Below are 22,459 nucleotides of genomic sequence, written 5' to 3'. Positions count from 1 at the left end.
CTAAGGGCAGCCAGAGAGAAAGGTCGGGTCACCCACAAAGGAAAGCCCATCAGACTCACAGCAGATCTCTCAGCAGAAACTCTACAAGACAGAAGAGAGTGGGGGCCAATATTCAACATCCTTAAAGAAAAGAACTTTCAACCCAGAATTCCATATCCAGCCAAACTGAGCTTCATAAATGAAGGAAAAGTAAAATCCTTTGTGAACAAGCAAGTACTCAGAAATTTTGTCACCACCAGGCCTGTTTCACAAGAGCTCCTGAAAGAGGCACTACACATAGAAAGGAACAACCAGTACCAGCCATTCCAAAATCACACTAAATGCTAAAGAGCATCAACATAATAAATAATCTACATCAACTAACGGGCAAAACAGCCAGCTAGCATCAGAATGGCAGGATCAAATTCACACAAAACAATATTAACCCTAAATATAAATGGACTAAATGCACCAATCAAAAGACACAGACTGGCAAATTGGATAAAAAACCTAAACCCATCAGTGTGCTGTGTCCAGAAAACCCATCTCACATGCAAGGATACACAAAGGCTCAAAATAAAAAGATGGAAGATGACTTACCAAGCAAATGGAGAGCAAAAAAAAAGCTGGAGTTGCAGTTCTCATCTCTGATAAAATAGACTTTAAAGCAACAAAGATCAAAAGAGACAAAGAAGGCCATTACATAATGGTAAAAGGATCGATACAACAAAAAGAGCTAACAATCCTAAACATATATGGACCCAATACAGGAGCACCCAGATACATAAGACAAGTTCTTCATGACTTACAAAGAGACTTAGATTCCCACACAATAATAGTGGGAGACTTTAACACTCCACTGTCAATAATAGACAGATCAACCAGACAGAAAATTAACAAGGATATCCAGGGCTTGAACTCAGACCTGGAGCAAGCAAACCTAAGAGACATTTACAGAACTCTCCACCCCAAATCCACAGAATATACATTCTTCTCAGCACCACATCACACCTACTCTAAAATTGACCACATAATTGGAAGTAAAGCACTCCTCAGCAAATGCAAAACAACTGAAATCATAACAAACAGTCTCTCAGACCATAGGGCAATCAAGTTAGAACTCAGAATTCAGAAACCAACCCAGAACCACACAGCTTCATGGAAACTGAACAACGGGCTCTTGAATGTTGACTGGATCAACAATGAAATGAAGGCAGAAATAAAGAAGTTCTTCGAAACCAATGAGAACAAAGACACAACATGCCAGAATCTCTGGGACACATTTAAAGCAGTCTCTAGAGGAAAATATACAGCAATAAGTGTCCATATGAGGAGAATGGAGAGATCCAAAATTGACACCCTAACATCAAAATTGAAAGAGCTAGAGGAGCAAGATCAAAAAAACTCAAAACCTAGCAGAAGAAAAGAAATAACTAAGACCAGAGCAGAACTGAAGGAGAGAGAGACACGAAAAACCCTTCAAATAATCAATAAATCCAAGATCTGGTTTTTGAAAAAAAATCAACAAAATAGACAGACCACTAGCCAGATTGATTAAAAATAAAAGAGAGAACAACCAAATAGATGCAATAAAAAATGATAAAGGGGAAATCACCACAGATTCCACAGAAATTCAAACCATCATCAGAGAATATTACAAACAACTCTATGCACATAAACTAGTAAACCTGGAAGAAATGGATAAATTCCTGGACTCCTGTGTCCTCCCAAGCCTAAACCAGGAGGAAGCTGAAACTATGAATAGACCAATAACAAGGTCAGAAGTCGAGGCAGCAATTAACAGCCTACCACACAAAAAAAGCCCAGATCCAGATGGGTTCACAGCAGAATTCTACCAGACACAGAAAGAGGAGCTGGTACAATTTCTTCTGAAACTATTCCAAATAATCCAAAAAGAGGGAATCCTTCTCAAATCATTTTATGAGACCAACATCATCCTGATACCAAAACCCGGCAGAGACCCAACAAGAAAAGAAAACTTCAGGCCAATATCCATGATGAACACAGATGCAAAAATCTTCAATAAAATATTGGCAAGCCGATTGCAACAGCAAATCAAAAATCTTATCCATCATGATGAAGTAGAATTCATCCCGGGGATGCAAGGCTGGTTCAACATACACAAGTCTATAAACGTAATTCACCACATAAACAGAACCAAAAACAAAAACCACATGATCATCTCAATTGACGCAGAGAAGGCATTCGACAAAATTCAACAGCCCTTTATGCTAAAAACCCTCAATAAACTCGGTATCGATGGAACGTATCTCAAAGTAATAAAAGCTATTTACAACAAACCAACAGCCAATATCATACTGAATGGGCAAAAACTGGAAGCATTCCCTTTGAAATCTGGCACTAGACAAGGATGCCCTCTTTCACCACTCCTATTGAATATAGTACTTGAAGTTCTAGCCAGAGCAATCAGGCAAGAACGAGAAATAAAGGGCATTCAAATAGAAAAGGTGGAAGCCAAATTGTCTCTATTTGCAGACGACATGATAGTATACCTAGAAGACCCCATCGCCTCAGCCCAAAAACTCCTGAAAATGATAAGCAACTTCAGCAAAGTCTCAGGATATAAAATCAATGTGCAAAAATCACAAGCATTCCTCTACACCAATAACAGACTTAAAGAAAGCCAGATCAAGAATGAACTGCCATTCACAATTGCTACAAAAAGAATAAAATACCTTGGAATACAACTCACAAGGAACGTAAGGGACCTCTTCAAGGAAAACTACAAAACACTGCTCAACGAAATAAGAGAGGACACAAATAGATAGAGAAACATTCCATGTTCATGGTTAGGAAGAATTAATATTGTGAAATTGGCTATATTGCCCAAAGTAATTTACAGAATCAACACTATCCCCATCAAGCTACCATTGACTTTCTTCACAGAACTGGAAAAAACCACCATGAACTTCATATGGAACCAAAAGAGAGCCCGCATAGCCAAGTCAATTCTAAGCAAAAAGAACACAGCAGGGGGCATCACACTACCGAACTTCAAACTATACTACAAGCCTACGGTAATCAAAACAGCATGGTACTGGTACCAAAACAGAGATATAGACCAATGGAACAGAACAGAGGCATCCGAGAGCAACACAACATATCTACAACCATACAATCTTTGATAAACCTGACAAAAACAAGCAATGGGGAAAGGATTCCCTGTTTAATAAATGGTGTTGGGAAAACTGGCTAGCCATGTGCAGAAAGCAGAAACTGGACCCCTTCCTGACCTTACACTAAAATTAACTCCAGATGGATTAAAGACTTAAACATAAGACCTGGCACCATAAAAACCCTAGAAGAAAATCTAGGCAAAACCATTCAGGACATAGGAGTAGGCAAAAACTTCATGACCAAAACACCAAAAGCATTGGCAACAAAAGCCAAAATAGACAAATGGGACCTAATCAAACTCCACAGCTTCTGCATGGCAAAAGAAACAGTCACTAGAGTGAATTGGCAACCAACAGAATGGGAAAAAATCTTTGCAGTTTACCCATATGACAAGGGGCTGATATCCAGAATTTACAAAGAACTCAAACAGATTTACAGGAAGAAAACAAACAAGCCCATTCAAAAATGGGCAAAGGATATGAACAGACACTTTACAAAAGGAGACATATATGAGGCCAACAAGCATATGAAAAAAATGCTCATCATCACTGGTCATTAGAGAGATGCAAGTCAAAACCACATTGAGATACCATCTCACGCCAGTTAGAATGGCAATCATTAAAAAATCTGGAGACAACAGATGCTGGAGAGGATGTGGAGAAAAAGGAACACTTTTACACTGTTGGTGGGAGTGTAAATTAGTTCAACCATTGTGGAAGACAGTGTGGCGATTCCTCAAGGCCTTAGAAATAGAAATTCCATTTGACCCAGCAATCCCATTACTGGGTATATATCCAAAGGACTATAAATCGTTCTACTATAAAGACACATGCACAGGAATGTTCATTGCAGCACTGTTTACAATAGCAAAGACCTGGAACCAACCCAAATGCCCATTGATGATAGACTGAATTGGGAAAATGTGGCACATATACACCATGGAATATTATGCAGCAATCAGAAATGATGAGTTCGTGTCGTTTGTAGGGACATGGATGAATCTGGAGAACATCATTCTCAGCAAACTGACACAAGAACAGAAAATGAAATACTGCATATTCTCACTCATAGGCGGGTGATAAACAATGAGAACACATGGACACAGGGAGGGGAGTACTAAACACTGGGGTCTATTGGGGGGAAAAGGGGAGGGCCAGCGGTGGGGGGGAGCTGGGGAGGGATAGCCTGGGAAGAAATGACAAACGTGGGTGAAGGGGAGAAAAACATACTGCCATGTGTGTACCTATGCAACTGTCTTGCATGTCCTGCACATGTACCCCAAAACCTAAAATGCAATAAAAAATTTAAAAAAAAACTACTTAATATACATGTTTGTGTATCTGTAAAAATCCTTGTAGGATGGATTGTTCAAAGAAGAATTAGTGCATAAAAATATATAGACATATAAATTTTAGGAGAGACTGTCAATTACCTTAGAAGAGGCAGTAGCCAATTTCCTTTAGCTAGCTTTTCCTTTCCGCATAACCTTATTACCATTGCACATACAGTCTTTCAGGTTTTTGTAGATCTGATGTGTCATTTGCAACTCTGGCTGCTAGTATGGTTGGGCATCTTTTCTATACTGACTGAACATCTATATTTACTAAATTGCATGTTCATATACTTTTTCCATTCTTATTTTGTTTTTTTTCTCATTGGTTTGTTGACTTCTTCATGCACCTTTACTATTAACCCTTTTACAGTAACACATCTTACAAGAATCTTCTCCTGCTTATCATGATGTTCCACTGCATAGAAAGATTTTAATTTGCAGGCTGTCATATTGTCAGACTTTATAGTAATTGGATTTTGTATCTACAGATTTATTCTTTATTCTTTTAAATATGGATTATAAGACAAAACAAGATTCCAAAGCCATTGTTTCTGAAACTTTGTTCTATTGGAACCTCCTGTCCCATAGTATGGTGTTAGGTATTCTGTAAAAGAAAAGGGTTTGCAGTCAAAGAATTTTGGGAAGCACTTGTTTAAGCAAAGATAAACCAGTGAGGTTTTTTTTTTAAACTGTAGAACTTTTCATAATTTTAATATGCTAAGAAGCATTATGACATTCCTCCAGGCAGTCACAGTATCCAGTACATTCCAACCTAGTTGGTCAAGGACCATCTTTATCAGGAAACACCAAGCAGATGTAGCAAAATCAGATGACTGCAGAGCTAGGCAAGCAGCAGAAAGAAGTGATATGGAATGAGGACAGGGCAGTGAGACGTGATGAGATGTGTGGATTCTATTCTCTGCCTAAAGACTCAGTCACTCCTGTTCAATTGTTTGAACACTTTGATTTCCTAAACAAATCAAACACAAATGCAGGCTGCATTTCTTCCAGAGGCTACTAATTTACAACCTCTAATGTCTAAAGGGATACCATATACTGAGGCATGTGCCCTGAAAAAAGCCTAGTCCAAACACTTCTGAGATAGAGTTTTGCTCTTGTTGCCCAGGCTGGAGTACAACGGGGTGATCTCAGCTCACTGCAACCTCCATCACCCAGGTTCAAGTGATTCTCCTGCCTCAGCCACCTGAGCAGCTGGGATTACAGGCATGCACCACCATGTCTGGCTAATTTTGTATTTTTAGATTTTTAGTAGAGACGGGGTTTCACCATGTTGGTCAGGCTGGTCTTGAACTCATGACCTCAAGTGATTCACACATCTTGGCCTCCCAAAGTGCTGGGATTACAGGCATGACCCATCAAACCTGGCCTGGTCCAAGCACTTCTAACAAACTATTTCTTCATCCACTCAGGCCAAAGAAGATAGAGGTCACAGGGCCCTGAGCTCTCCACCCAGCACTGCATGAGCCTAGGCTCATTTCTTCACTCCTTGAGCCTCAGCCTCTTCATGATGATATATTCCAACTCTCTTCCCATTTCATTACTCAAGCACTGGCCATCATTCCTCACACCCAGACAGAGTATAATGTGTACTCAGCATAATTAAGGCCAAAGTGAGAAACACGCACAGAAACAAATCCCTTTGGGAAAAGGCAGGACTTCAGTGTCCTCTAAGGGTTTGTGGCTTTCCAGAGCTGCATGTCATTCCAGGGCTTTGGAGGGTTATGGTAGAAGCGCAGTCACCAAGAGTCTCCACAGCACACACACTTACACACTTTAACCTTTAGCAAGGAACTGCACAGGCTACCAGAGGGGATGATCAGGAGCCCATCTTCCCGGTCTCCCACTCTGGGCTGTCAATACAGTCAAAGGAAGCAAGTAGCTGTCACCTGAGACTCAGAGGGTGTTAGCAATGTGACAGGAGAGTATTAAATCTGCATCTGGTCCAGGCCGCCTCACAGAGAAGTAGCAGGCCTGAGGTTCTTTCTCCCTATAGGGACAGCCTCGGGAAGTTTGCCAAGACTGTTGTCATGGTCAGCACTGGCCAGATGACTTTTGTCTATAGTCTTGCTTTGACACACTGGGGTGGGTGACAACAGGCAACTTCAGCAGGTGCCAGCACCAAACGCTTCCAGAAGGCAGAGCACCTCAGCCATAAGACTATAGGAGACTCCATCTGTTACAAGTCTTCAAATCTGTCACCCTTCTGGGTACTGGGTTTTACTGTTCTATTATTTATTTATTTATTTATTTTTATTTACTTTTTTGAGACAGAGTCTTGCTCTGTCGCCCAGGATGGAGTACAGTGGTGCTATCTCTGCTTACTGCAACCTCTGTCTCCTGGGTTCAAGCGATCCTCCTGCCTCAACCCCTGAGTAGCTGGGATTACAGGCATCTGCCACCACACCTTGCTAATTTTTTGTATTTTTAGTAGAGACAGGATTTCATCATGTTGGCTAGTCTGGGTTCGAACTCCTGACCTCAGGTGATCCACCCACCTCAGCCTTCCAAAGTGCTGGGATTACAGGCTGGAGTCACTGAACCCAGCAGTTCTATTATTTTCACTCCTGTTATTACTACCATTCTATATAAAATAATATTGTAACATTATTACTTTCATTCCATAGTCTATATTCCTATATTGTATATAATACTTAAAACACCTACATACACATACACAATAACATACATGTGATGCATATACACACATACACATATAATAGGATTATGAATCATAGGGTTTATTAAATGGGAACTATGGCTGGGCATGGTGACTCATGCCTATAATCACTTAGGGAGGGCGAGGGGTTGATCACTTGAGCCCAGGTGTTCAAGACCAGCCTGAGCAATATGACAAGACCTCATCTCTACAGAAAAGTAAAAAAATTAGCCAGGCATGGTAGCACAGGAATGTGGTCCCAGCTACTCAGGAGGCTGAGGCATGAGGATCACTTCAGGCCAGGAGCTAAAGGCTGCAGTGTGCTGTTTTGTCACTGCACTCCAGCCAGGGTGACAGACAGAGATGCTGCCTCAAAAATAAATAATAATAAAATATAAACCATTACTGGAAACTATATACATGCCAAATACTTTATATGCATGATCTCATTGAATTCTTCCAACTACTCTGAGTGGATATTGTTAATCCCATTTTACCAATGAGAAAACTATGGCACGGAGAGGTTAAATAACTTGCCAGAAGCCATGTAGCTAATGAGCAGCAAAGCAAGGATGAGTACCCAGCTCTGTCCAGCTGGCTCTTGCCCAGTATGTCCACTACTGCCCATCATGCTGTAGGAAAGGCATTCTCTCTCGGCAAGTGGGGAGGATTCAGCAGGGAGGAGAAGGCTGATTTGAAGGAGGAAGTAGGAAAAGAGCTTCCCCCACCCTTTGTAAGAAATTTTTGAAAATATAATGCAGTTTTTCTGACATCCCTTAAGGATCCTCCTTACCACATCCACAGGGGGCCAACAGGAAAATGTTTGCTGCCTTAGTAATTAGGTGATCATGTGGCACTGAGTGAATTTCCTAGATTAATCATCCACTCTGAACCCCTCTGCCAAAGGCCAGGTATATCCCTCAAGAAAAGAACTAAATCCAAAGCAAGCAATAGTGGTTTTACTGTCCCAAAGGGAAATCAAGGGAGGACACTTCAGATCACTGCCATCTAGATGGACTTCACCAGAATTAGCAAACAGCAAATGTTTAAACATAACAATGAAAATCAAAACCAAACTAGCATGCCTCCAATCTCAAAGGGACTTGTCTGCTGAGTGTTCTCAGATCTTCCTGTGCTGTCTCTCACTTTTTCTCTCTCTCTCTGTTTTCCCTCTCTCTCTCTCTCTGTTTTCTTCAAACAGAGCGACTAGTGTTAGTGCCAGTAGACACAGACTTCTGGCCAAAATGTTCATGTCTTAAAATGTTACGCAGTTACGCAAGATGCTACTAGGCACCTTCAAGAGCCACAGGCATTCAAAACAGGTACTACTCCCATGAATTTTTAATCCTTTTATTTATGCCAAGTAGTAGATGATCAAGGTCCATGGAAACTGGAAAAATGATGTCACAGGAATTCCCCACGTCATGAACGTAAGAAGGCGGTTTCCTCTGGGATGCTGAGTTGTCCCTGGGGAACATAAATGCAACTCTCTCAGGACATTCAGCTTCATCACTAATCTCTCAAGCAAAGTGAAGGGAAAGGAACCAGTGGGTTCCAGAATATGTGTGTTTCCATCCTTTCTGTAACTTAACATTATGGGGTCCCCTGAGTCTTACCCACCTGGTGTTTTGCCAGAAGACTTGGGTCATAATTAAATTATCCTATTGCTTGGTAGTGATTAAGAACTCAAACTCTGGACTTATTACAGCCAAGATTTAAATCCAAGATCTACTAATTTTCAGCCACGGTAAATCACTTAACCACTTTAAGCCTCATTTTCCTCATTTGTAAAGCAGAGATAAGGACTATTTGTCTTTGCATATAATCTTTATCTCTGCTTTATACCACATGTTCTCACTCACAAGTAGGAGTTGAACAATAAGAACCCACGGGCACACGGACAGGTACAGCACACATGGGGCCTGTCAGGGGGTGGGGGACAAGGGGAAGGAGAGCATCAGGATAAATAGCTACTGCATGTGAGGCTTAAAACCTAGATGACGGGTTGATAGGTACAGCAAACCACCATGATACATGTATACCTACGTAACAATCCTGCACGTTCTGTGCACCTATCATAGAACTTAAAATTTAAAACAGAAACTATTTGTCTTACAAGGTTGTTGTCACAAAGATCAACTGGGCTAACAATATATGTAAAGCTTGATAGATTTACAACATTTGAAATGTAATAAACACTGAAACACCAAACTAAACAAAATGATAGAAGTCAGTATTTATTTTTTTAAGATACAGAATCTTGTTTTGTCACCCAGGCTGGAATGCAGTGGCACAATCACAGCTCACTATAGCCTCGATCCCCTAGGCTCAAGTGATCCTCCTGCCTCAGCTTTCTGGGTACCTGGGATCACAAGTATACACCACATACCTAGATACTTTTTTTTTTATTTTGTAGAGATAAGGTCTCAGTATGTTGCCCAGCCTGGTCTTGATCTCCTGGGCTGGAGAGATCCTCTTGCCTCAGCCTCCTAAAGTGCTGGATTACAGACATGAGCCACTGCACACAACCATGTTCATTCATTCATTCAGAGAGTAGATATTTGATCACTTTCTGTGTGTCAGCCATTGTTCCAGACAGTGGGGATATAAATGGCAGAGTCCCCTGCCTCCTAGACACTCCAGTGGCATTCACAGTAGCCAAGAGAGCATGTCATTCAATACAAGCTGTTCATTTAATTCCACTTGTGCCATCAAATTGGGGCATTATGAAATATCATGGACTGTACAGAGAACGGGGCAAATTGGCCTGCATGGCATCACCATATGCCTTTTACTCACATATGAGCACTGTCTAATTTACAAGCATCTGGTGTTGACCCTCCAAATCTGCCATCAATTTTATCAACCGCATTCACAGGGTTGGCACACGCAAGGACTTCTGAGCATGTGGCCCATTGCTGAAAACACATGGAAACCCCTGGCCTACACCTTACCTATGGCAAAGAGAAGAATAGTGCTTTGGAGGCAAAAGATCTAGGCGGATTCAAATCCTAGCTCTAGCACTACAAATATGTGTAATTTGGGATTAACTGTTTAACTATATGAGCCTCCTATGGACACTGAGGATAGTGGCTCCTTGAAGATCTCTGGCAGGATCTAAAAGGCTGTACCTGAAGAGCCCAGTTCCACACCTGGAACATGGTAGGTAATCAGTGGAAAGTGTTTTTATTGCTCCTCTCCTCTTTGAACTTCTGGCTTTAAATTCTCCATGGTCTTGGTGAGCTGCTGCCATGCCAACTCAGAACAATAAGAAAAACCACAGAAAGCAACTCACAAAAGCGGGGTAAGCATTAGAGATGAGTAATAACTTGCTTAGGTTTCAAGAATTCACAGTGGACACAGCTGAGATTTGAACCAGATCTGCTCTACTCACAATTAAGTTGCATATAAATGGGGGTTTCCAACATAAGCTGCTATCCAGCTAGATGCAAAAAGTTTGAACCAGGAACATCAACCACGGGCAATATTATTCTCTGCACACCACCCCGCCCCTGCCCCCCAGCCCCAGCACTTATGGCTGATGTTACTAATAGCTCACACCCCATGCAGGCTCAGAATCAAGACTCTGGTCACCTCATATTATTTCACTAGGTGAAACATTCCCATGCCATGTTTTTTCATACAGTCACTTCTTGTGGGTTTATTCTTTTCAGAATGTATATCTATATTTCTTGATCTGACTGAATAACTGAATGTACTAACACTATTTGGTCTTGTGTAACAAGACTAGAAACACAAATACCCATCTTCAGAATCCTCACTAGTAAAATATCCAAAAAACTTCTGTTTTATGAAGAGGTAAAGGAGGAAGAGGTATAAATGATTAAAAATGATTTAAACCAAACTATATAACAGGCTTTATACTTCATGCTTCACATATACTACTTCATTTTACCCTCTCAATAATCCCCTAAATTACACATTAGGCCTCCCATGTTATAAAAGGATAAACTGAGGCTCAGAAAGCTGAAATGATGAGTTCAAGGCTACATGCCCACATTTATCTGGTCAAAAGCCAAAGCTCCTCCTGCAACAAATGTCAAAGTCTATAGAAGACTCCTTGTGTGGGATTTGCCAACATCACGCGGGCTGACCCCTCTGCCCTCATCATTAAGTTCTCTTCAGATGGTACTGCTTTCCATATTTGAATATAACTTTAAATTCTTCATGGATAAGTTTTCAACAGCCATATAAATAAGCGGAAAGCATCACTGGCTTTATGAAAATTCCTGAGACTAAATTTGGCCCTTAGAGCAAATTGAAAAAGAGATGAAGCCCCTTTCTATGTCTCTGGGGTGGAAATCTATGAGAACAAACCAACAAACCTGGCCCAAATTACAAGGAAAGCAATGTATTTCTACACAGCTACCTGGACAAGAAGAACCTGGGTAAAAAGACTTACGCCAAAACCATAATAATCGTATTAGTTCATTGCATTTGCACGCCATGTTATAATTTCTTCTTTTGCAAACAATGCTCATTTAATCCTCACCCACACAATGAACATTTATACATGAGGAAACTGAGACATTGAGAAGTTAAGTGACCAATGTACGGTCATGGAGCTGATAAAGAAGAGCATTCCTGTTGACCAGGTATCTTCAGAGTGGCAAATGCTCACTTGCTCCCCTTTGCTTCCTAGCTTCCTTTCTTCCTCCCTCCTTCTTCCTTTCCCTGCCTTCTTACACTCTCTCTCCCTTTGTTCCTTCCCCTAAGATATTTGTAGCCCATCATAGGAAAACAGGTGCTGAAATTAGAAAGAGTAGCTCCACAATAACCTATTCCCTCTACCATCCTTCTCTCTCTCCATGGCACCTTTACTTCTTTGGGGCATCAGCACCTTTCTCCTCTGGGATGAGGAACCGGCTTTATCTATTTGCTCATCATTTCTGCTCTTTCACCCTTCAGCTTCCTTGGAACTGATTTCACACCTGATTCTCATGGTAACTGGTCATCCTTGGCTCTCTCCTGATATCCCAGCACTGTGTGGCTGCTCACTGGAAGTTAGTTGCTTCGGATGCGATACAGATGCAGTGGCCAGCTGGGGTCCCTGCTGCATCTTCTCCTGCTGTCCCCTGCTCCTGTTATCCCCTTTGTCACAGAATGATGGGGATGTTAGGAACATGAGGAAGATGTTTTTAGTTTCTTTGTTTTTTAACCAGCAGCGGGTAAGGGAAAATAGAAACTAAAAGACCACAGTCCCAACTAATCCAAGGGAAGACCTCCATCCCCAGTAGGGCCTAAACAAACAGTATAAAGAACATGCTAATGTCGTGGCAGTGAATATGGTCTTCAGAGCCAGGAAGGAATAGTCATGAATCTGAGCCATCCCACTTCTCAGGAATGGTGCCTGGAGGAAGCTGTTTCAACTGTCTGAGCTTCAATTCCCTCATCAATAAAATAGAGACCTTAAGACCTATCCCTAGTGTTATGAATTAATGCAACAGATACCTATTAAGCATCAACTAATAAATGATTATTAATTGAAGACACACTAATCATTGTGTTTTCAACACTTACGATAATCCTAATATTAGGATTAGAGAACTAATATTATTATTATGGTTTTGGCATAAGTCTTTTTACCCAGGTTCTCCTTGTCCAGGTATCTGTGTTAGCAATGCCTTGTTTTCCTTGTGATTTGGGCCAGATTATGCTGGTTTCTTTTTGTAGATTTCTACCCTAGAGACATACAAGGGGCTTTAATCTCTTTTTCAATTTGCTCTAAGGGCCAAATTTAGCCTCAGGGATTTTCATAAAATCAATGATACTTTCTACCTACTTATATGGCTGCTGAAAACTTATCAAAGAAGAATTTAAAGTTATATTCAAATATAAAGAGCAGTACCACCTGAAGAGAACTTAATGATGAAGGCAGAGGGGTCAAGCCCATGTGATGCTGGCAAATCCCACACAAGGAGTCTTCTACAGTCTGTGACATTTGGTACAGGAGAAGGAGCTTTGGCTTTAGACCAGAGAAATGTGGGCATGTAGCCTCAAGCACATCATTTCAGTTTTCTGAGCCTCAGTTTATCCTTTTATAACATGGGAGCCCTAATGTATAATTTAGGGGATTATTGAGAGGGTAAAATAAATGTGTGGAGCATGAAGTGTAAAGCTTGTTACATAGTTTAGCTTAAACCATTTTTAATCATTAATACCTCTTCCTCCTTTATTATAAAACAGAAGCTTTTTGGATATTTTACTAGTGAGGATTGTGAAGGTGGGTATTTGTGTTCTTAACCTTGATACACAAGACCAAATAGTACATTCAGTTATTCAGTTTGATCAAGAAATAAAGATACACATTCTGAGGAGAATAACTGTTTGGATTATTAGAATTATTCTAAGTGTTGAAGACAAAGACACATAATAAATAAAACAACGTTCCCCAACACACAAGTTTCCGCTATTTGTTAAATTAGAGGAAGCCATCAGCAGAGTGGTTCTCAAACTTTGCTTCACATTAAAATCACCTGGCCTGGGTCACACTTCATACCAATTAAATCAGAAAGTCTGGTGTTTGTGAGGGACTTCTCTTCCTGGGTCCGTGAGGGGTGTGGTTTCAAATGCGAGGATTTTCTTTAAGCACCTCCTCCACACCTCCATCCGGGAATCAGACGGGCTTCAAACGTAAAATTCCTTGTCTAATTTTCGCCTACAGCGGGCCAGGTAGGGAAAGCCAGGTGGGGCTCTTTTGTCCCCAGATCCCCGAAAGCTCTGGGAGGACAGGGCTCTGTAACTCAGGACTGTGGATCAAGTAGCCAATCCAGTATGGGTCAAAGATCAATCACTCCAGAGGAAGTTTGAAAGAACTCCTCTCATTGGACAAGAACAAGAATGGGGTGGGGGAATAACTCAAGGGTTAAAACTTAAGGTGCTCCTACCTATACGGATTTCCCAGTCTGGGTTCCCATCCCACAACAGCGTGGAAGCTCTCTCTCCACCCCACTTTCTCCCCTCTCTTGCTTCCCCCTCTGCCTTCTCTCCCCACAACCCTATCTAATAAATTGCTTTTCTACAAATCTCTTTGGGTACATGATATTTATTTAAACGGCAAACTCACCGTGCCTCTGGGACCCCTTTCTCCACTCTTCCGGGTCAGAGAGGCTGAGAACCTCTTCGGAACTGGGAGCTGGGTATGCTCCCCTGGTTACAGTTGTAACCAGGCATCAAAATTTATTGAAGATCCCCACGCAATTGTAACATACAGAGTCTGGAACCCATGGTGTGAGAAGCAAACATTCCCCAGGCAGACTTCTGCCTCTGCTTCCTCACCTTCATTCTAGCTAAACACTAGTACTTCATTAATTCTAACCAGTGCCTGGGCATCCCAGGCACTGATTAGAATTAGCAACTAAAAGAATAACATCGATTTTTCAAAAAGTGGCAGCAATCTGCCTTAACTCATTGATTTAGATAAATGTGTTTGGGGTTCCTTTATTCACAACACATGAAGCACTCCCAGCTTCCCCCATCCACACCCCCTGGGCTTGCAAGTACTTTCTGTGGAAGTTCTGAAGTCTCCCTGAAACAGCCTCTTCATTCAGACTCTCTGCCACTCAACTCTTTCTTAAACACAGAGGTAGGCCTCACAGTTTCTCAAAGATTTGCAGAGTCTGCAGATTAGCATCATGGACCACACATTAGAGGACTCATTCTCTCCAAAGTACCTCTTGTTTATTGAGGAGCTCTCTTTAATCCCAAAAGAGTCCCTGACTTTATGTTGTTGAGAATAAAAAATAAACTATTGGAGCCTCGGTTTAAGAGACTGCCCCCATAACTATTCTCTCCATCGGAAGTGGATCCAGTTTGACTAATTTCCTTCCAGGCAACAAAAGTTTTAGAGCTATTTTAAAAGAAGGCACTGCTGCCTTCACGGGAAGCAAACAATAAATGTTTTCTCTTGTACTGAGGAGCCCTTGGTCTTCAACCAAGGGGCCAGCCCAGGCCTTCACTTGACACAAGTTTGTATATTTCAGCAAAAGAAGACATTATCTTAGCATGCTGTTATTTACTGGATGACCAAGGAAAAGACAGATTTTATTGTAGTGTAAACCAACCTGCAAAAGAATGGTGGTTTTGTATTGACTTTTCATCAGATTGTTGATAGATTCAAAGAGCCGTCTCATGGATTCTTCAAACTCCATCTGTTCTTTGCCTTCGTAAAGCCTGAAACAAGATACATCTGGGTCATTTCTCAAGCGAACAGACAATACCTTTAAAAGTGTATACTAGGCACAAACTTCATTTAAAATTTAAAACAAAAAGGAGTGGGAGATGGGAACTTCACGGAGGAGAGGATTCTGCAGATACTGCCTGCATCATTCTCTCAAGAGAAAAGCCTCATATCTACCACACCCAATAGAAACCCACCAACTAACAGGGAATATGCCTTCTGCTGTATTTTTTAAACCCCAAGGTAACCCCAAAGGAAAGAAATTTGTCTGAGCTGAGGGGACATTAATAATTTTCACCCCTCTGCAAGAATCAGAGGATCATGGTCATCAGATTTTCAAAGTATCTTGGAAACATCAAGGAGAAATATTTTCAAATGTGCTGCCATTTCCACCTAACCATTACCTGCTTGTCGGATGAGTACCAACAACCCATTTTATGTCAGGGGCCCTTACCTTCCCTGCCCGCATTTCCGGAGTGTACTTATTACCTTAATTCAAGCTGTTGCTGCTCTGATTATAAAGGACCTACATTGTAAAACATGTAAACCTAATTGAAATACATGACTTAGAAAGTGAGACTCCTCATTAATCCAACCAGGGAGGTTAGTTATTGTCAACATTTTCATGGATCCTTCCAGGGACTTTCAATGCCTATAATAATATACAAGTATAAAATTGCATAGAACCAGCCCCTCTCATAAAACCAGTCTCCAGATACCTGACTTTTATCAACCCCTTCCCCTAGCCTTAGGAGTGTGTACTGCTCAAGGCTTCTCCAAACAAGCATTTACTGCCAACCGTGAAATATCCACAGCCTAATCTGTGGCATCCAGTGTGAAATGCACAGAAGAGCGCTCCTGTCTCTAATACAGATAAACAGAGTCTCTCCTGTCACAGCCCTACACACTCAAAAGCTCCTCAGTGCGCCCGAGTCTTTGCAAAGGTGCTTTCCTAGATAAAGCACTGACACACTTAACAGGTTTGTTTGCTCATCGACCACAGAGCAGGCCAGCCAGTCACAGCCCCCTCAGCACTGTCTCTGCAAAATCCCCATCCTTCCCCTCACCCTTCTTTTGGATTTTCTCCTTCATTTCTCTGGCTCTAAGTGTGTGTCCCTTCTGTTCATCTTCTTGAGTGTTAATCACTCTCTCTCCTTGGGCCTCTATGTCTTTATATCTAGTTATCCTCCCCCCACCCCAGCCCCCACTCCCTGATTCTATCACTCTCTTTCTGTCCTAGTCACTATCTCTCTTTCCTTCTTTTTCTAACTAACCCCTTCTCTAAAGCCCTCCTGAAGTCAGAAGTGTAAGGGAAGTCAGTGCTGAATGTTCCCATCGGTTATGGGGACTCAGCAATTGCTACTGAGCTTCTGGGTGTCCAGCTCAAGGTCACAGAGACAAGGAGCCCTGAAATGGCCTTGTGCCTAGGACTCCTCATTCTCTTCCTCTCCTTAGTGCCATAGCTGCTTCTGCTAATTCGCCCCCACCCCAGCTTTTACACTGCTCACTGCTGAGCCTTCTTGCCCCACCACCAGAGATACCTGCCACAGCATATGTATTCTCGAGTCGATACGCTTTGCATTCAAATCCCCACTGTCCAGCAGACACTTTATTGCAACAGCAAACATTACAGAGCACCTCTCTGCTCCAGGCACCATCCTGGATGCGTGTTAAATCACTCACTCCTCACAACCACAGCATGAGGCAGGCACTAGCATCATGCCCACTTAACAAATTAATGAAGCTTACACACATCCCGGAGAATACCAGGCCAGTGAGTGTTAGAGCCAGAATTCAAACATGGCCATCAGCTCCTGAGTTCAGTCTCTCAGTCTCTTTGTACACTGCTTTGCTCTACACTTTACTGCCCCCCTTAATTTCTACAAGGCTTGGCTTCCCATGGGCAATGTATAAATTGTAACAGTACTATGTCAGAGGATAGCAAAGACCAACCCACAGGGGAGGTGCTCAACACGTTGCCTGTCCCCAGCAGATGTTAGTGCCTGCCGTACTATTGTCAATTGGAAGAACAGCCTGATTATCATTGCTCTCATCCCCATTTAACAGATAAGGAAACAGAAAAACTCTCAAGAGGTTGAAACTTGCCCAGATGCCCTCACAGTGGAAAAGATGGGACCAGAGTACCCTGTGCTTGACCTGGCTGAAAAGAGAGGATCATAATCCAGCATGGTGGTGGTCAGCCTCCCAGTGAGATGGTGCTGTTTGTCTTTCTTTGTGCCCACAGCCACCGGCAATCCCACCCATCACACCTTTTGCCTTGAAGTCTGCTACTCTTTCCATGAGGCACAGCTGCCTGAAAACACTGAATGAAATGCATCACCATGGCTGCTCCTGGTCTAGAGTCTCCCATCCACATTTAACACCCAGACCTGGCTGCCCAAGCATATACAGATACACAGGGCAGGGTGTCCCTGTGTGTGTGGTGGAGGGTTCTGCCCAACTCCTCCTGGGAACCACCTGCTCCTTCAACAAGGCTGGGCTCCAGCAATACTTTCCTGTTGATTGGACTGTCCAACCCACCCTCCATAACTGAATGTTCCCATCGGTTATGGGGACTCAGAAATTGCTACTGACCTTCTGGGTGTCCAGCTACTGACCTTCTGGGTGTCCCTGGCAGTTCTCCTTCTGGAATTTGTCATTTTTAAGAAAAAACATAAAAACAGGCTTTTTTGGAGTCATCTAAATGGCAGCACTCCAGGGGGAAGGGTCATGAGCTCCAGCTGAAGAGATCCCTGAGACTGTCCTGGTTCCCTTCTTCTCTGTGTCTCATTATTTAACTGTTTTTTTGGATGTTATGAGCTGTACAAATATCTTTACAATAAACTCCCCTTTTTGCCTAGACTAACCCCAGTTGGTTTCATTGCAAACCCTCACTAGTCACAGCTTGGCGGAGTAGAGCAGGCTTCTTCCTGCAACTCCCCTGGGTTTGAAACCAAGAGCTGCTGAGATGTCCAGTGAGCATTTAGTTCATGCTTTTATTGTGCAGATGAAGAAACTGGGAGCCAGAGTGGGCAAATGACTTGGCTTCACCATCTTGTAAATATTATATGACTGAGCTGAAAGGAAAAGAGACTTTTAGTCTGTAAGACCAAACCAAGGCTCTCTGTTCAACTTTAAATTTAGTAGGAAACTAAATTTAATTTTCAAAAGAAGAGAAGTGATCTGCTTTAGGTCACAGACTATGCTAGTGATATAGCTTGAACAAGAAACAGGTATTCTTCTTCTATGTTTTGAGTATCTAACATAGGAAGGCAGATGACATAAATCTCAGGAACCCACCATTACGGGACTCCACCCCGGTGGAAATCCAATCTGCTCCCTGCTATTCATTTTACAAGTTAAGTGCCTTGACACCACACTTAAGTCCAGGGATAAAAACATATCTTGCACCTGTCTAAGTTTACAAATTATAAAAAAAAATTCAAGGGGGAAAATGGGGAAAAATTATATAGATATTAAATAAATCTTAAATTTATAATTTAAAGATAAATTTTATTCAAATTTATAATATATTATATAGTTATTAAATATAAATAAATTTAAAATATATACGTTTATATATTAAATATATAAACGTATATATTTAAATATAAATATAATTATATATTATCTATATAAACCTTAAAAATATAAATATACATATCTCTAAAATATATACATATTTTAAAATATATATTTTTTTAGATGAGGAATGATTGGGAATGGGAAGAAGAATCACAGGACATGACTACATCTGGTAAGAAGAAAGGAAAGAAAAATGTATTTCATATAAAGGGCTTTGCTATCCAGCCAGACTCCTCCATATACTTTTTGTGTATCCTCAGTTAGTTACTTTTCTGAAATTTTACTTTTATTCCTAATAGAGTTCTAATTCTCATTCAAATGGTTATTTTGAGGTGAAAAACATGAGATAATTCTTTTCAAGTGCTTAATATTGTAGCTGGCATTTAATCAACATTAAGTAAACATTAGAAATTGTTGTTCCTGATTCCTAAGCACAGAAGTGATTGTATGGACAAACTCTCTGATCTGAGCATAAGAGGAATATTTTGTAAGATACAAGGTCTCAATATGTTGCCCATGCTGGCCTCAAACTCCCAGACTCGAGGGATCCTTCAGCCTCATGCTCCTGAGTAGCTGGGACTACAGGCACATGCCACCAATGCTCAGCTATAAAACAAATATTTCAAGTAAGGAGTGACTAAGAAAAAAATTTCATAAGGATTTTAGATTATAAGGAAGATGTAATCTGATGATAGCAGGGTGATTAAGCATAGTGGGACCTCCCTGGAAAGGCTTGAAAAGAAAAATGCCTCATCTGTCTGCAATTCTTCAAATGTGGCCTTCAAGTCAAGGGCACACTGTTATAGCTTCAGAATGTAAACATTTTCCTCTGGCCTTGAACGCCTGGAAAGACACTTCAGAAACCAGCAGACTCTGCCAGGGAACAAATTATTGAAGGGCCCTAAGGCCCTGACCACAAGGAAAACTGGAACAACCTGCAAGGCACTGTTCCCAGGCATGCGAGTCCAACCACAACCAGCACTCCTGCTCCCAGGGCTTGGATAAATATAGCGATGCGCAGCTTGCAGGTGATTCATTAAGGAGACACTGTGCACAGCTGAGCACTCACTAAATGCTAATGGAGCCCCATATGTTGTGTACAATGCTCTGTGCCACTTCTTCCATGCAGGTACATAAAGCCTCAACTCAGGCTAGCATCCCAGGGGAACAGAATCTAACCAAAAGCAAACTCAGGCTGCAGAAAGCAAGTGGGAAGATTCCCTTTAGAATCCAGGGGTGGGGGGTACTTAGGAAGATGGCACTGTAGGACCAACTCAGGATTACAGCTCCCAGTCAATCTCGAGAGGGTGAGTGGATGCCGCATTTCCATATGGATCTTTATTATCTGTAGGAGATTCCCAGGTGTAAGAGCCCCGGGCCACGAAGCAGTTTGGGCCAATGCAGCTGTTTGGGCCGAGGCTGCAGCGCAGCGACAGTCCTTACAAAATACGCTGGTTTGGTTGCCCTGTTAAACCAGCAATTGGAGATTTCAGAAGGCAGATTAGCATATTCATCTGATTAAACGAGACTTAAACAGAAAGCCAGCCCAGGAGATTCCCAGGCAGCAACGTGATTTGAGCCGGCACAGTGGGTTGCTGAATGGGAAATCACACAGATCCCGGCGCCCTTGCAGCAGGCGACTGGAACACCTGGGAGAGAGTCAACTGCTCAACATAAAAAAAAAAAAGAGCTCTGAGGCAGGGAGCCAGGTGATCAGGCTCGGTGGGTCCCACCCCCACAAAAACAAACAAAACAGCAATTGGAAATGCTCGGGGTTGAGAGTTTCATGGCAAGCACAGCGGAACCCAGGATGGTGCAGCTCGGAAAGGGAGGGGCATCCTCCATTACCGAGGCACTCGACCCCTATGGAGCTACACTGCCATTGCTGATGCAGCCTGCCGTAGCCGGGGCAACCCGCAATAACAGAGAGTCCGCCACTACAGAGGCGAGCACACCCATATAAACAGGACTACAGGGAATTATATATGGCAGAAGGGCGGAGCCCACGACAGCAGGGTGGAGCCCACAGAAGCAGGGCAGAGCCCACGGCAGCAGGGTAGAGCCCACAGCAGCAGGGCAGAGCCCATGGCAAAAGGGCAGAGCCCATGGCAGCTCAGCATAGCCACTGCAGGCAAGCAGTGATTAGACTACCCCCTTGCTGGGCAGGACAGTGCAATGGATACTCATAAATGGAGCCCTACCTCCCTGGGACAGAGCACCTGAGGAAAAAAAAGGGGCTTTATGAGTTCTGCTGCAGCAAACTTAAAAGTTCCGGCCTAGCAGCCCTGAATGAAGAACGGAGCTCACAGCTTAGCATTTGAGCTCCTATAAAGTACAGACTGTCTCCTCAAGCAGCTCCCTGACCCCTGTATATCTGAAGAGTCACCTCACAAAGGACTGATCAGACTGACATTTGGCGGGCATCATTCAGGGACAAAGATAGCAGAAGAAGAATCTGGTAGCAACCCTCACGGTTCCGCAGCTGTTACAAAAGTTCCCCAGGAAAGCAGGGCCTGGAGTGGACCTCAGCAGTCCTACAGCAGTGGGGCCAGACTGTTAGAAGGTAAACTAAGAAAGAGAAATACTTCATCATCAATCATCTGGACGTCCACTCAGAGACCCAATCGGAAAATCAGCAACCACTCAAACGACAGGTGGATAAATCCACAAAGATAGGAAGAAAACAGCGCAAAAAGGAGGAAAACACCCGAAACCAGAACACCTCACCTCCTACAAAGGACCAAAACTCTTCACCAGCAATGGAACAAAGCTGGACAAAGAATGAGTGTGAGGAAATGATAGAATTAGACTTCAGAAGGTGGGTAATGAGAAACTTCTGTGAGCTAAAAGAACATGTTCTAAATCAATGCAAAGAAACTAAGAACCTTGAAAAAAGATTCAAGAAAATGATAACAAGGCTAGACAACTTGGAGAGAAATAAGAATGAATTGAAGGAGCTGAAAAACACAACACGAGAACTTCGTGAAGCCTGCACAAGTTTCAACAGCCAAATTGACCAAGCAGAAGAAAGGATATCAGAAGTCGAAGATCAACTCAATGAAATAAAACAAGAAGGCAAGATTAGAGAAAAAAGCTCAAAAAAAAAAGAACAAAGTGTCCAAGAAATGTGGGACTATGTGAAGAGACATAATCTACGTTTGATAGGTGTACCTGAATGAGATCAAGAGAACAAATCCAAGCTGGAAAATACTCTTCAAAATATAATCCAGGAAAATTTCCCCAACCTGGCAAGGCAGGCAAATATTCAGGTCCAGGAAATAGAGAGAATACCACAAAGATATTCAACAAGAAGAGCAACCCCAAGGCACATAATCGTCAGATTCACCAGGGTTCAAATGAAGGAAAAAATACTAAGGGCAGCCGGAGAGAAAGGTCGGGTCACCCACAAAGGAAAGCCCATCAGACTCACAGCAGATCTCTCAGCAGAAACGCTACAAGCCAGGAGAGAGTAGGGGCCAATATTCAACATCCTTAAAGAAAAGAACTTTCAACCCAGAATTTCATA

General features: G+C 42.2%; 1 protein-coding gene across 3 annotated transcripts in view; it reads right to left on the bottom strand.

The window, feature by feature from the left end:
• DOCK2 (dedicator of cytokinesis 2) overlaps positions 1–22,459 on the bottom strand; it is a 464,897-nt gene that overhangs the window by 331,780 nt on the left and 110,658 nt on the right. For all 3 annotated transcript variants that reach the window (XM_035290348.3, XM_035290349.3, XM_035290350.3), the window contains exon 23: positions 15,233–15,341. In XM_035290348.3, the coding sequence (XP_035146239.1) occupies positions 15,233–15,341 (109 nt within the window). The remainder of the gene's footprint in view (positions 1–15,232; positions 15,342–22,459) is intronic.

This window comes from Callithrix jacchus, chromosome 2, assembly GCF_049354715.1.
Source record: "Callithrix jacchus isolate 240 chromosome 2, calJac240_pri, whole genome shotgun sequence".
NCBI classification, from domain to species: Eukaryota; Metazoa; Chordata; class Mammalia; order Primates; family Cebidae; genus Callithrix; species Callithrix jacchus.
The sequence above is the reverse complement of the archived record's forward strand: the minus strand, read 5'-3'. Positions and strand labels throughout refer to the sequence as shown.